General features: G+C 47.3%; 1 protein-coding gene and 1 pseudogene across 1 annotated transcript; one reads left to right on the top strand and one right to left on the bottom strand.

Annotated features, from left to right (window-relative positions):
• The first annotated feature begins 473 nt into the window (after window positions 1-473).
• Window positions 474-2964, top strand: LOC119360433 (annotated as a pseudogene).
• Window positions 2965-3489: 525 nt separating this feature from the next.
• Window positions 3490-9956, bottom strand: LOC119367099 (putative F-box/LRR-repeat protein 23). The gene is made up of 2 exons (XM_037632713.1): window positions 9565-9956; window positions 3490-4426 (listed from the first exon to the last, which is right to left on the bottom strand). The coding sequence occupies exons 1-2, from the start codon at window positions 9870-9872 to the stop codon at window positions 3757-3759; spliced, it is 978 nt and encodes a 325-aa protein (XP_037488610.1). The 5' UTR covers window positions 9873-9956; the 3' UTR covers window positions 3490-3756.
• Window positions 9957-14320: the final 4364 nt, after the last annotated feature.

The raw sequence follows: 14320 nt of genomic DNA, 5'->3' as shown, positions 1-14320 counted from the left end.
GGCGCTTAAGCCTAGTGTGTGGTGATGCTGCTTGAGATGACTTGTGTGTGGTGATGATCATTTAGAGACTTGTGTGTGGTGCTTTTCTATATGCTTATGCTTATGTTGGTTGTGATGATGATCATTTAGAGACTTGTGTGTGTGATGATGCTTATGCTTACGTTCTTTGATATGTGCTGCTGATATGTGTTGTTATATATGTGCTGTTATTTGAATTGAACTGATTTGAAAACAAACAAAAAAAGAAAAAAATCAGAAGCAAACTATGCCGACGGCTATGCCGTCGGCATAGGACTGGCGTGAGCTCCCAGTTGCTGACGCGTGGCACCAATCAGAAGCAAACTATGCCGACGGCTATGCCGTCAGCAACGCGTGGCACCTATGCCGACGGCATAGCTTTTAAACTAAGCCGACGGCTATGCCGTCGGCATAGGGTGCCACGCGTCAGCAACTAGGAGCTCTTTGGCACACCTATGCCGACGGTAAGCTGACGGCCAGGCCATCGGCATAGGGGGTGCCATGTGGCGTCCTGCAGCTGGCCTAACTTAACGGTGGCCGCCGTTAGGCGTGATTGTTGCCGACGGTCGGGGCCGTCGGCATAGATGTACGGCCCCCGTCGGCGTAGCATATATGCCGACGGCTTTTCTATGCCGACGGCCTCCCTGGCTGTGCCGACGCATATGTTGCCGACGGCCCTATGCCGACGGGGGCCGTCGGCATAGGTCTATCCCGACGGGACTAAGGGCTATGCCGACGGCCCTGGCCGTCGGCATAGGGGGCGATTCCGGTAGTGAGCTGTTTTAGGGGTTGCCGCTATATACCATAGCCTGCTATTTAAAACTATGGTTTGTATGGTTTTCACTTCCAATGAGATTCAGATGAAACTCATTGAATTTCAGTAGACACTGAAACATTTAGCTTTCGGCAAAATATTAAGCAATTTCAGTAGTACACAGCAATTCAAGCATCTTTTTTATTATTTTCAGTAATTTTAAAATTTTGGTTGAATTCAACTGTTTCAGCACTTTGACCAAAATCACTGAAATTGTTGCTGAAATATTTCCAAAACTGAAAGTGAAAACCACTTTGCTTCCATTTTCTAACCCCTAGCATGCAATGTCCCTTTTCAATCAGTGAAGCTAATGAGGTATTAAATGCATCATATTTTTCCTGTCTCCAGACACACGTGGCAGACTTTGTGGTTCTTTGCATTGGGAGGTTTAGAGGTGTGCCCAACATACCTACTTTCCCTCCAGGCAAAGGTCCAGAAGCATTTGATGGGCAGGTGATCCACACCATGGATTATGCCAAAATGGGCTCCAAGAAAGCTAACGAGATGTTAAAGGGCAAGCGTGTGACTGTCATTGGCTACTTGAAATCAGCGCTCGACGTAGCTGCCGAATGTGCAGACTTAAATGGTACACAATCCTACAACTAAAAATTTATTTCGTCTTTGCGCGGAAGTAACTATGTCATCATCCAATTTTTGTTCACATGACCAACAACAGGGCGGTCTTTCGTCACTTGACGAAATTGTGGCATTGTCTGCCATTATTACATTGCCTGAATTCTATAAATTATTCTTGATGAGAACTTAGGTAAAGCTTGCTGATCCTACATGTATTGAACATCCATGTACAATGGTAGTCCGAACAAAGCACTGGATCATACCAAGCTACTATGCTTGGGGTTTTCCTATATCAAACTTGTATCTAAATCGCTTCTCTGAATTCCTCATTCACAAGCCTGGTGAGGGCTTCCTCCTATGCCTCTTGGCCACCATCTTGACTCCACTGGTATTGAAAGTCAGCATGTTATTTTGTATTGATGCAATTTACACTTAGGTTTCAAACTAAATTGACACACGCTTAATTCTTGTTTGTATATGAATAGAGGTGGTTATTCTCAAAGTTTGCTGAGAGCTACTACTCCATCCCCATGAAGAAGCATGACATGGTGCCTGAGCATAGCTTCTTTGAGGCACTAGCGACATGCTTGATTGCCATTACACCAAAGGACCACTACAAGAGACTAGACGAAGGCAGCATTGTTCTGAAGAAGTCCAAGACCTTTAGCTTCTGCAAGGAAGGTGTAGTTGTTGAAGGTGAATCTTCCCCGATAAAGAGCGATATAGTGATCTTCGGAACGGGATTCAAGGGAGACCAAAAGATCACGAACATGTTTACTTCAGAATACTTTCAGAGTATTGCAGTTGGGCCAATATCCTCGACTGTACCTCTCTACAGGTTACTTCACTATTACAACCTGACTTTTGTTTACATGTGTTCCTTATTTTCAATCAAGATTAGGTTATTGAATATACTCTTCATATTTTATATTCAGGGAGTGCATACATCCTAAGATTCCACAACTCGCGGTCCTCGGTTATTCAGAGAGTCTAGCGAATCTGTACACTGCAGAAATTCGGGCCAAATGGCTGGCGCATTTCATTGATGGTGGATTCAGATTACCAAGTGTTAAAGCGATGCAGGGTGATATCCTTGAGTGGGAGTAGTTCATGAAGCGCTATTCTCGTGTCTACTTCCGGAGGTCCTGTATTGGGCTTCTTCACATGTGGTATAATGATCAACTATGTCAGGACATGGGATGCAACCCGAAAAGGAAGAATAGCATTTTAGCTGAATTATTTGAGGTATATGGTCCCCATGATTATGTTAATCTTCACCCCAAGTAAGAGGAGGTCTTGGTAGGATTCTTATGCTCAGCTCATATGTTCTGAGCAATCGATGTGAGTTATAGCAGCTTAGTATGGTTTTTTGTGTGTGTGTGTGTATTTTCTAGCCTGGTTATCCTTTATGGTCGATCATATGATAATTTGATAAATAATGATTCTGTGATGAACATACATCAGATATCTTAAACATATGATATTTTGATAAAAAATGATTCTGTGATGAACTGAGAACATCACGATATGAGAAAATGAACCACACACATGGTTAAATCAGCATTGCCTTCCGCAAATATTATATCTGGTGACTGGTGAGACACACAGAATATGTTTGATCTCTACAAGCGTTAGGCAGGAATTCAACTATTGTACTAACCATCTAGATTAGGATTAATCTTCAAGCATCCAAAAACTCCCTCCTATTCTAGACAGCCAAGAGGCAGGGCAAATCAGGACTTATGAACGCTCCATGGGAGATAAATTTGTTTCTAACTAAATGGTTCATTCTAGAATAAAGGATGTGCAACATCAGCCATTTCTAGTGTTGCACAGATATTCCAAATAAAATAATAACCATTTCTAGTGTTCCACTTGAGCTACTCCATGTGACAAATCAAATAATGGCTGCCTATTGCGACTGAGCGCATCAGACAGCATCTCATTATTGCAAGCTATTTTGAGAGGTTGCGGTCTTTGCTGGCCACCGACATCTATGGCATTGCGCCATTTTGAGAGGATTCAGTGGCCGCGATGGGGTCAAACACAAAGAAACCAAAATCATAAGAGGGGTGTCATACTTCATTACAAGAATCTAATTCCATGACAAGTCACAAGGCAGCACAAACTACAAGTGAAAAGAGTGATAATCGAACAACCCAGTCTCACAGCAAGAGGATGGATTAGTTTCTTGCAAAAATGTGAGAAACAAACAGGTGACACGAACACAAGAGAATCACACATAACAAAGTGCTTGAACCCCACTTCAAGGATTTCATTCAACAACAGGAGAACACCGCATCATTTCAGCTCCAAATCCCGCCAAAGTGAAAGCCCATGGTCAGCGTTTAGATGTCATCGACATCATCATACATGGCAGATTCTGAGCCGACATCATCATAATCATCCACATAATTGAATTCACCATCAGCATCATCAGCATCATCATCCATGACCACATCCAGCAAATCATCGTGCATATCAACCTCAAAATCAGAACCAGAGTAATCTTCACTGTAATCCTCACTGTCAACGTAGGCCCAGTACTTGAAATCAGAGATGGGATCATGAGGAAGCTTAAGGTTTGTAATTCTAGCACACTTTGATTTCATAGCATCATCAATTTGGAGGTTGTAGCACATACGTATGTCAAGTGATTCAAGGTGAGGGCAATGGTCAAGGATTGCCATCAGTCCATCATTAGTTACTTCGCTGCCAATCAACTGAAGGACTTGGAGACGAGGCATACTGTTAGCAATCCATGATGCTTCTGGTTCAATCTCCATGCGCTCATAGGCTGCATCAAACCGCTTATGAAAATCAGCCCAGCGTTCATTTAGCCTAAAGCATTTCAGTTGTGAGCGGCTTTTGTCAACTAACTCGCAAAAATTGCCATACAATGAGCAGAATGAAATATCCAGTTCTTCAAGCTGAGGAAGGCGATTAATTGCCTCAGCCAACCCTTTATCAAATACTTTATCACAAAAGCTGAGCTGAAGGCTCTTCAATGAGAATGCTCTGCATTGAGACATGGTAAGTTTTTAACCAACCCAAACATTTAAGCTACATCAAATCTATACATGCTTTCCAAGCTCACAGTGAGAAATACCACTGGAACAACATAACCAAATGAAGTCCATGTGCAAATAAAACATTCTATGATGTTGGATTCATCATAATCTTCAAAAAGGTTGATAACTGCAATCACATGCAAATGAACTTCAATATGCAGTTCTAGCAAAATACCACATGACTTGATACTGTGTGTGAATTCTATATATCACATTCAGTCAAACGATGAGAAGAAGAGTAAAAGAGGGCAATGAAACATGTGTCAGGTGGCATCCACCCTACAACAGGCGCAAATTCAAGCCTAAACTAGATTCCGCTAATGACGTGTGGTCCAAGAAGAGAGTTCCTTAATTTCTACTCCAGTATAGACTATAGATATAATTAAGAAAGAGTTTGAATAGGTTATTTTTCAATTAGGAAGTCAGAATAATTAGGAATTGTTGAGTTAGATTCAGATTGAGGTGAAGTCAGATAAGTTTGTACGCATAGCCTAAATAATGGCCAAACACTAGTTGAAAAATAATCAAGCAAGTATAATCCCAATCTTTGTTCCCCTGCTATCACGTCGGGCGTTCTATCTCTCTCTGCTCAACAAGAGTGAATTGCAGAAAACCACCATTTTGAAGTCTAGATTTGCAGAAAACACCGGTTTAAGAATTTGTGACAAAAAACATTGATTCTCGGACTAATCTTTTGCAAAAAAACACTGATCAGTCTCTTTGGGCATTTTAACTGTTATTATGACATGTGGGTCCCACATTTGATGACCTGGCATAACGATCTACGGTAGATGGCGTTAGATGCGGAATTGTCTAGATTTACAAATAGTCCCTGTAGTTTTATAGGGACACCCTTCAATAATAATAATAATAAGCAATCAGCTCCAAATCTGATTTGGGCTCCCAAGCAGCCGAGCAAAGCAGCAGCATGCCGATCATGGGCCTCGTCGCCAGGAGCGGGAGCAGAGGGCACGGGCACATGCACGTGGCTACTACGGCAATTGGCGGCGGAGTTGGCTGGGCGGGTGGGCCGGCCCATTGATTAGTCAATCATTTTCTCTCCATCTCTAAAAAGTCCTCCCACGTTGTCGTCGGCCGGCGAGTGCCCTAGTCGTTCTCCAATGGCCCAGACCTCGAGCACGGCCCACCATAGTCAGACGCCGCCGCTATCCTCGTGGCAGCTGGAGCTCACCGGTTGAAGAACGCATGCGCCTGCCCCTCTGGCTCCTCGCCCGCATCCAGGCCTTCACCAGGCGGCGTCGCCACTGAGCTTGCGAGTGATGCGCCCTGGACCGGCCTCCCCTCTGCCATGAAGCTCTGTAGCCGGGAGTTCCCCGGCCACCCTCCTGTATCTATCGAGGACACCTTCGGGCACCTACCTGGAAGGCCAGAACGCGAGCATGGGGTCGCCGGCCACCCCGAGGACCCAACAGGCGCCCTCGGGAGCCCACCTGGAACGCGAGCACGGGGTCGCCTGACACCCTCGGCACCCACCTGCGCACCCCCAGCACAGGGTCGCCGGCCTACTGCCTCCTCCTTCCTCCTTTTACAGAAGCTCACACGACGGGGTTGCTCGATCCCCATCTGGATCAGGGTAGTTTCAAGGAGGGAGGAGTTTTTCGCAAATGACTCGTCTAACATTGTTTATCGCGAACGTTGCACCACATCAGCAAATGGTGGGCTCCATCAGTCATAATCGTCATCAGATGGGCCAAAGCAAAGCCATCAACTAGTGTTTTTTGCAAAAGATTAGACCAAAAATTAGTGGGTTTTGGCAAGAAATCGTGAACCGATGTTTTCTGCAAACTTAGGTGCTAATGTGGTGGTTTTTTGCAATTCACTAGCTCAAAAACCATGGGTAAACGAGGTGCACAGTTTCGTCCCTCCTATCAGCCACAATCAGAATATTCGCTCAACCAAAACCTTTATACCCCAAGCCTATGACACCATGCTTCTGGTAGAAATCAAACTTGGTATATCCAGCAAATTCAATCATCAATCAATAAAAGTGAGATCACTTTATTTCAATGCACCAACAGATCAACACAACGAAAAGAAAATATGTGCTCTGACTAGCACTACAGTTACCAAGCAAACAGATGGTTGCTTTGTATTAGCGGACTGTAACACTATTTCAGAAGAATAAACTCATACCCTTTTCACAAAAAAATAAATAAAAAGATGGTCACAAGAATATTTCAAAAAAATGGAGCCTTTTTGCTTCAGCGAGGGGATATAGAAGTTGCAATACCATAACAGAAAGTAGCTACTATTAGTAGTTACACATTTATTTGTTCACTACATAGTTGTTGGCTATTGTTATTACTACATGATACAGGTTTACACAAAGGGTATGGAATGTGCACTCAGCAAAGGGCCTTCAACAGTTTGTATGAAGGAAATGTTGAAGAGGAGGCCCCGACAGTGCAACAAATATGAACCAATTCGAGTGTGTAGTTAACTACTCCCTCCGTCCGGAAATACTTGTCATTGAAATGGATGTATTAAGATGTATTTTAGTTCTAGATACATTTATTTTCATTCATTTTGATGACAAGTAATTTCAGACGGAGGGAGTACATGAAATGTGCAAGCTCACTAAAACATTCAGCCTTTCAGTACAAATTACAATGCTTATTTCACACATAGAAGTCACCCAATCAGCACAGAGCCAACCTACATCTTTATTTTGAAGTGCTCCTTCTACGCTCCAGTTAATACAGAAGGTAGAACATGTACCACCATGTCAGCTGTATGACTCTTATCATCTACTCAAAAACATTTAATAACATAAAATGCTAGTTAACCATGCAGGTCAGACCATTGAAGTGAGCATTTGTGGTTTATAGATCAAGAATACTTGGACCTTTACAGCAAGTAAATCATCAGGAGAAGATAATTTGCTGTCAACCAACAAAAATATTCAGATGGCCTTTTACCCTGTGAAGTCTCCACGCTGAAACCCACCTACCCTTGTACTCCCTCCGTTTCAAAATAAATGATCCAAAAGTTAGTACAAAGTTGGATCATCTACTCCCTCCATCCCAAAATTCTTGTCTTAGATTTATCTAAATACGAATGTATCAAGTCATGTTTTAGTATTAGGTACATCCACATCTAGACAAATCTAAGACAAGAATTTTGGGATGGAGGGAGTATTTTGGAACGGAGGGAGTAAGTTTTAGGGATTTATACCCAAAGAGCACAAGACACCAGTCTCAGGAATCCCGCTATTGGCAGAGTAGTGGGAACAGGCCAATTCCCACCAGGAAAACAAACCTTCACTATTCTACTCTACGTACATTTTCTGGGTTGCTCCACTTTTTCTCCCAAGCAACGCGCTAAGCAGCGTTTACCGAAAAAGGGTTTTCCCCCGCTTTGTATACAAAGCAACCAACCGAACCATACATGGATAGGTGCTGGGGCGGAAGCAGCACAGACACGCCCAAAAGAAACGACAAAGAAAGAGCAAAAGAAACAAATGCCGACAACGGCGGATCAACAAAAACGAAGAAGCCTCACGATCGCGGGGCCCACCGGGATCTTCCACTACACCAAGACTCCGAAGCACCGGCACCTATCAACACCTCCAAGAAGGAACGCGATGATGACAACGCTGCTGCCAAGGGTTTCCCTCGGTACTCCGAAGCAGCGTTTACCAAGGTACATTGAGTCACACAAAGATGCAGCACTAGAGACTCACGCGATATATTCTAAGCATTTTACTGCCGATCCTCTGTAAACTAATATAAGATCTTTTTGATCACTACAAAGATATTATACTCCCTCCGTCTAAAATTACTTGTTGCGGAAATAGATGTATCTAGACGTATTTTAATTTTATTTTGTCTAATTCACATCTAGATGTTTTTTAAGGATGTCACATCTAAGCTCTCATCAATATAGAATTCATCAACAAGAAACAAAAAAAATAGGACAAAAGAAATTAGACCACAAACAGAGTGGACATCAGTTTAGATGTGATATAACTATGTCACATCTAGATGTGTCCTAGACAGACCCTTTTAGTTCTAGATACATTCATTTTTATCCAATTCCGCAACAAGTAATTCCGGAGGGAGGGAGTACTAGTTTATAGAGGGAGTACCATTTTTCTCACTCCAATTTTATTAGGTACAAAAACTAGAATTGTCAGAAAAGAAAAGGAAGTGAAAGGATCTTTACATACTCTATACTGATCGTGCCAATTAACCCACTCGTGATATCAGCATGCCATTTGATCTTAACCTAACCAACGCCTAATCTTCTGTACGAAATACTAATTACCACTTGCACAATTTCGGAAATTTTAGAAAAGTTCATTTGTGTTGGTGGACCACAGTTTGATAAAGCAACGGTTCACATCTGAAGGCGCTACAAAGTCAATCTGAGGTTCAAACGGAGAACAAATTCCTTGCAGAAATAAAAGGATGCAGAATGACTGTCAAATCAAACAGCAGAAAGGCACATTTCGAAGCAAGAGGAAGCATATATCAGCAGGAGACATTTTTTAAGTTAAGAATACAGGTATGCATTTTAATTTACCTGCAGCACGACCAAAATTGTCATCTGGGTCCATCTAATAAAGGTAAACTAATATAGGCTCACATTCACAAATTTGGTCATCCAATCCAATGAACCAAAGTATTTGCCGTCGTATGGAAGAAATGGGCATTTTCTAAGGATGCAGATTTGAGGTTCAAACGGAGAACACAAATTTGATGCATTTTAATTCACCAACACAAATTTGTGGAGTAAATTTGAGGTTCAAACGGAGAACAAATTCCTTGCAGAAATAAAAGGATGCAGAAAGGTTGTCGAATAACACAGCAGAAAGGTCCATTTTCTAAGCAAGAGCAAACGTATATCACCAGGAGCTTATGTTAAATTAAGAAGATACAGATATGCGTTTTAATTTACGAGGAGTAGGATCAAGACTGTCCTCTCAGCCCAACTAAAGGTACTAACTGGCAGAGACTCGCAATTACATACAACTTTGGTCATCGGAACCAATCGACGAAATTATTTGCAATCTCACGAAAGAAATGGGCATGTATGTAACAGGAAGAGGAAAGATGTGGCAACCTGTCGGAGATGTAGCGGAGGAGGAGATCAGTGACGAAGGTGTCGGCCGAGAAGGCCTCCATGGTGCCAGCGGCGCGGTCGACGGCGGCGCAGGCCATGGCCCCGGCCTCCAGGATGTCTCCATCGTGGGTCATCTCGACGCGACGCCACAGCGTGGTGTCGCTGTCGGCGAGACGGCGCCACGCGTGGCATACCTGCCCGGCTCCCGTGAGGAGGTCGGCCGCGTCCAGCTTCCCGAATATGGTGGAGAGCGCGTCTGACTGCATCCCGGCCCAGTCGCGGCTCTCGCCCTCCTCCTCCTCCTCCATGGGTGGCGAAGCAGCGGCGGCGGTGAGGTGGGGCTAGGGTTTGCCAGGAGAGGAAGAGGAGGCGAGTCGGCTTGGGGGTCAGGCCCAAACGGACACACGGCACGGCCCAACGCACGACCACATCCGTTTTTATCCGTTTAGCGTCTGGCCCGCCTCATTTTCAACCCAAACTTGCGTCTGATACACGTTCACACTGATGTCGAACGAACGCCTACGCGCCCGCTCCGTGTCCGCCTCGGGCCCATGTGGCAGTCATCCAACTACCTCCCATCGTCCACATTTATAGCGCATGCGCGGGTGGCCCGCCTGTCAGCCACCCCGACCGAGCAGTCGTGGTCCTTTTAATGTGGTAGCCGTGGACCGGTGGGAGTCCACACTTTCACTCTCGGCGATGCGTGCCTCCTCGAAGCCCGACACGCTCGCCTTCTCCAAACCCTAGCTCCACCTCGCCGCCGGACACCATGGGATTGCATTGGATCTCCGGCCGCAAGGGCAGGCACAACCACGAGGCTGGTTCTTACTCCCGCCGTTATCGCCGCTCCACCCCTCCACCTCCACCTCCACCTCCAGCACCTGCATTCCACATCGCGTCGCCGGCGTCCAGACCTTGCATGAGGCCGTACGTGAAGGCGGAGATTTGCAAGCGTTATCGGTAGCCGGGCACACAGCTGCCATGGCGCGACGTGCACGTCCCCAATAATCGGCATCCCTCGGTGGATCGGGTGCCCATCCCATAGATCCCGGTGAGCGGCCACGCTCGATGCAAGGAGATCGCCCGCCGTTGGGCCTGCTGCCGTCGGACCTCGTCTACGACTAGAGGTATGCCGTGGAATCCCTATTGTGGGACACGTGGCTCTGTGACGAGCACGATCTACGCCGGCAATCGTTCTTTGTCGATCATGCTCCGAGCCCGCCCCACCGCAACCGCACCGTCGGCCCTACCCAGCCACGCGGACATAGGCCGGTCCGCGGCCTGCGCCATCCCTGTCGTCGTCGCTGCCACCGCCCGCTCAGATGACAACCGAGGAGGAGGAGGAGGAGCTGGTGAGGCGGGTCATGGAGGACTCCCTCCACACCCACGTTATGAGCCCAAGTGACAGGGCCTCAAACACATGATTGCCCCCTTCGCGGCCGGCGAAGTCGCCACCCCAGAGTTCGACGTCGTGGTGCAGGGGGAGGACATGGAGGACATGCAACAGGAGGAGGAGGAGGAGGAGGAGGAGCCCGCGCCGTGGAACCCGGCACTGGTCGGCCAGAAGTGGTCCTGGACAGAGACGGTCCGTCACGGCGAGGCCTAGTCACTGTCCCCACCACAGGAAGAGGTGGTGTAGGCGCCTCTGTAGCCACCTCCACCCGCGCCTCCCACCTGGCAGGGGCCACTAGCCCACCTGTGGACGTCGCCGCCCTACATCGACCTCACGGGTGAATAGGACGAGGATGACGGCGACAACTGAAGGCGACGGTGGCCACGGCGGCGACGGGCTTCTAATTTTTTTATGCCCTTTTAATTTTAAGTTTGTTTAAGAATGTGCTGGACTAGACTTGGGCCGTTTATGTGAATATTTAAGGTTTTTAAATTATTTTGAAATGGCTATTTGGGTTAGATTTGGGTGAAAATTGCTAGTCCTTTTGGAGGACAACTTGGGATGTGGCGGCCCGGTTGGGTGCACCGACGGCCAAACGACTCCATCCAGACGAGCGTGGCCGTTTGTCACCCCCAAACGATGGAATCCGGATAAAACGGATGTCCGTTTGGGTTCGTGCGTTGGAGTTGGCCTTACGTGAGAATAGTAAGCTCGGAGAAAGAGAAATGAAACAATTTTTTGCCGGTTGATGTAGAAACAGATTTGTACCCTAAAAAAATTGGCATTGATAAATATGAAATAAAATACATATTTAGATACATTATAACTGAGCATCTTTCCTCCCCTCTCAGGCTATTAGCATTTCTAGCCGTCCGATCAACACTTTTAAGCATTTTTAGTCGTCCGATTAAGGGTGAACCCCACATACACTCGGTTCGCTCACTACGAACTAGCGCTACCGTGACGGGCCGCTGCTCTGGCGAACATTTTGGGCGTCCACTGTTAAATTGGGCCTAATGGGCCTGAGCTGTCTTTGTACGTGCATCGAAATTAAAAGCTGGACTCTCCACGGTCCACGCAACCCTCGTTCTGTTCGCAAGGTCGCGTGGCTGCGGACGATGGGACGATGCACTACTCCCGGTGGCAACGACGCTGGGCTCCGACGACACAAGGACCTCCTTCTTGTCCGACCTCTCATGCCAAGACTATGGCACTCCCACCATGGGTGCCGCTGACCAAAACATGGAGCGACCTCCGAGCGAGATAGAGCTGGATCGGTCGGCCTATTATTGCAGAGGAAGGTAAACGAACCGATTCGAGACAGAGGTTCGGTCCAGCAAACGCGGCCGAAGTGGGGCCGGTCGGGTGATGCGCTCAGCAGTGAGTGATGGATACATTATAACTGAGCATCTTTCCTCCCCTCTCAGGCTATTAGCATTTCTAGCCGTCCGATCAGCACTTTTAAGCGTTTTTAGTCATCCGATTAAGGGTGAACCCCACGTACACTCGGTTCGCTCGCTACGAACGAGCGCTACCGTGACGGGCCGCTGCTCTGGCGATAATTTTGGGCGTCCGCTGTTAAATTGGGCCTAATGGGCCTGAGCTGTCTTTGTACGTGCATCACATTAAAAGCTGGACTCTCCACGGTCCACGGAACCCTCGTTCTGTTCGCAAGGTCGCGTGGCTACGGACGATGGGACGATGCACTACTCCCGATGGCGACGGCGCTGGGCTCCGACGACACAAGGACCTCCTTCATGTCCGACCTCTCATGCCAAGACTATGGCACTCCCATCAGTGGTGCCGCTGACCAAAACATCGAGCGACCTCCAAGCGAGATAGAGCTGGATCGGCCGGCCTATTATTGCAGAGGAAGGTAAACAAACCGATTCGAGACAGAGGTTCGATCCAGCAAACGCGGGCGAAGTGGGGCCGGTCGGGTGATGCGCTCAGCAGTGAGTGATGGATACATTATAACTGAGCATCTTTCCTCCCCTCTTAGGCTATTAGCATTTCTAGCCGTCCAATCAGCACTTTTAAGCGTTTTTAGTCGTCCGATTAAGGGTAAACCCCACGTACACTCAGTTCGATCGCTACGAACGAGCGCTACCATGACGGGCCGCTGCTCTGGCGACAATTTTGGGCATCCGCTGTTAAATTGGCTTAATGGGCCTGTGCTGTCTTTGTACGTGCATCCAAATTAAAAGCTGGACTCTGCATGGTCCACGCAACCCTCGTTCTGTTTGCAAGGTCGCGTGGCTGCGGACGATGGGACGATGCACTACTCCCGGTGGCAACGGCGCTGGGCTCCGACGACACAAGGACCTCCTTCATGTCCGACCTCTCATGCCAAGACTATGGCACTCCCACCATTGGTGCCGCTGACCAAAACATCGAGCGACCTCCGAGCGAGATAGAGCTGGATCGGTCGGCCTATTATTGCAGAGGAAGGTAAACGAACCGATTCGAGACAGAGGTTCGATCCAGCAAACACGGGCGAAGTGGGGCCGGTCGGGTGATGCGCTCAGCAGTGAGTGATGGAAAGCATCAAATACCGTTGTTGAGTAGAAATTTATTTCGATATGCGCCGGCGTGGAAACTGAAGCATCAGTTCTTGATACCCATTCATGGCAGCTAATGCGCCTCCCGCCATCTCTTGATATATGTTGCATCCAATTGGCTTTCGATGATACGGGTGTGCGCATCCCTCCCAACCTCTCCCATCCCCTCCCCCTGCCTATCTACCCATCCACCTTTGAAGATATGTCCACCAGTAGCGGCGAAGACAACATGCCGGCGTAAACAACATCACCGATGTTACTCTTGTGGCAGACCTTCTCTTCCTCGCCAGGGCGATGTGCACCATCCAAGTCAGCCGCCACACAATTCTGCCCACCACCATGGAGACAATCTGGGCTTCCCCCAACCCTGCGATTGCTTGATATATAGGTAATGTTGGGGAACGTAGTAATTTCAAAAAAAATTCCTACGCACATGAGAGGGGAGAGTATGTCCACGTACCCTCGTAGACCGAAAGCGGAAGCGTTATAAAAACGCGGTTGATGTAGTTGTACGTCTTCACGGCCCGACCGATCAAGCACCGAAACTACGACACCTTCGAGTTCTAGCACACGTTCAGCTCGATGACGATCCCCGGACTCCGATCCAGCAAAGTGTCGGGGAAGAATTCGGTCAGCACGATGGCGTGGTGACGATCTTGATGTTCTACTGTCGCAGGGCTTCGCCTAAGCACCGCTACAATATTATCGAGGAATATGGTGGAGGGGGGCACCGCACACGGCTAAGAGATCTCAAGGATTAATTGTTGTCTTTGGGGTGCCCCCCACCCCCGTATATAAAAGA

Source organism: Triticum dicoccoides, chromosome 2B (assembly GCF_002162155.2).
Source record: "Triticum dicoccoides isolate Atlit2015 ecotype Zavitan chromosome 2B, WEW_v2.0, whole genome shotgun sequence".
Lineage (NCBI taxonomy): Eukaryota > Viridiplantae > Streptophyta > Magnoliopsida > Poales > Poaceae > Triticum > Triticum dicoccoides.
Note: the sequence above shows the minus strand (reverse complement) of the source record. Positions and strands in the feature narration are given on the sequence as shown.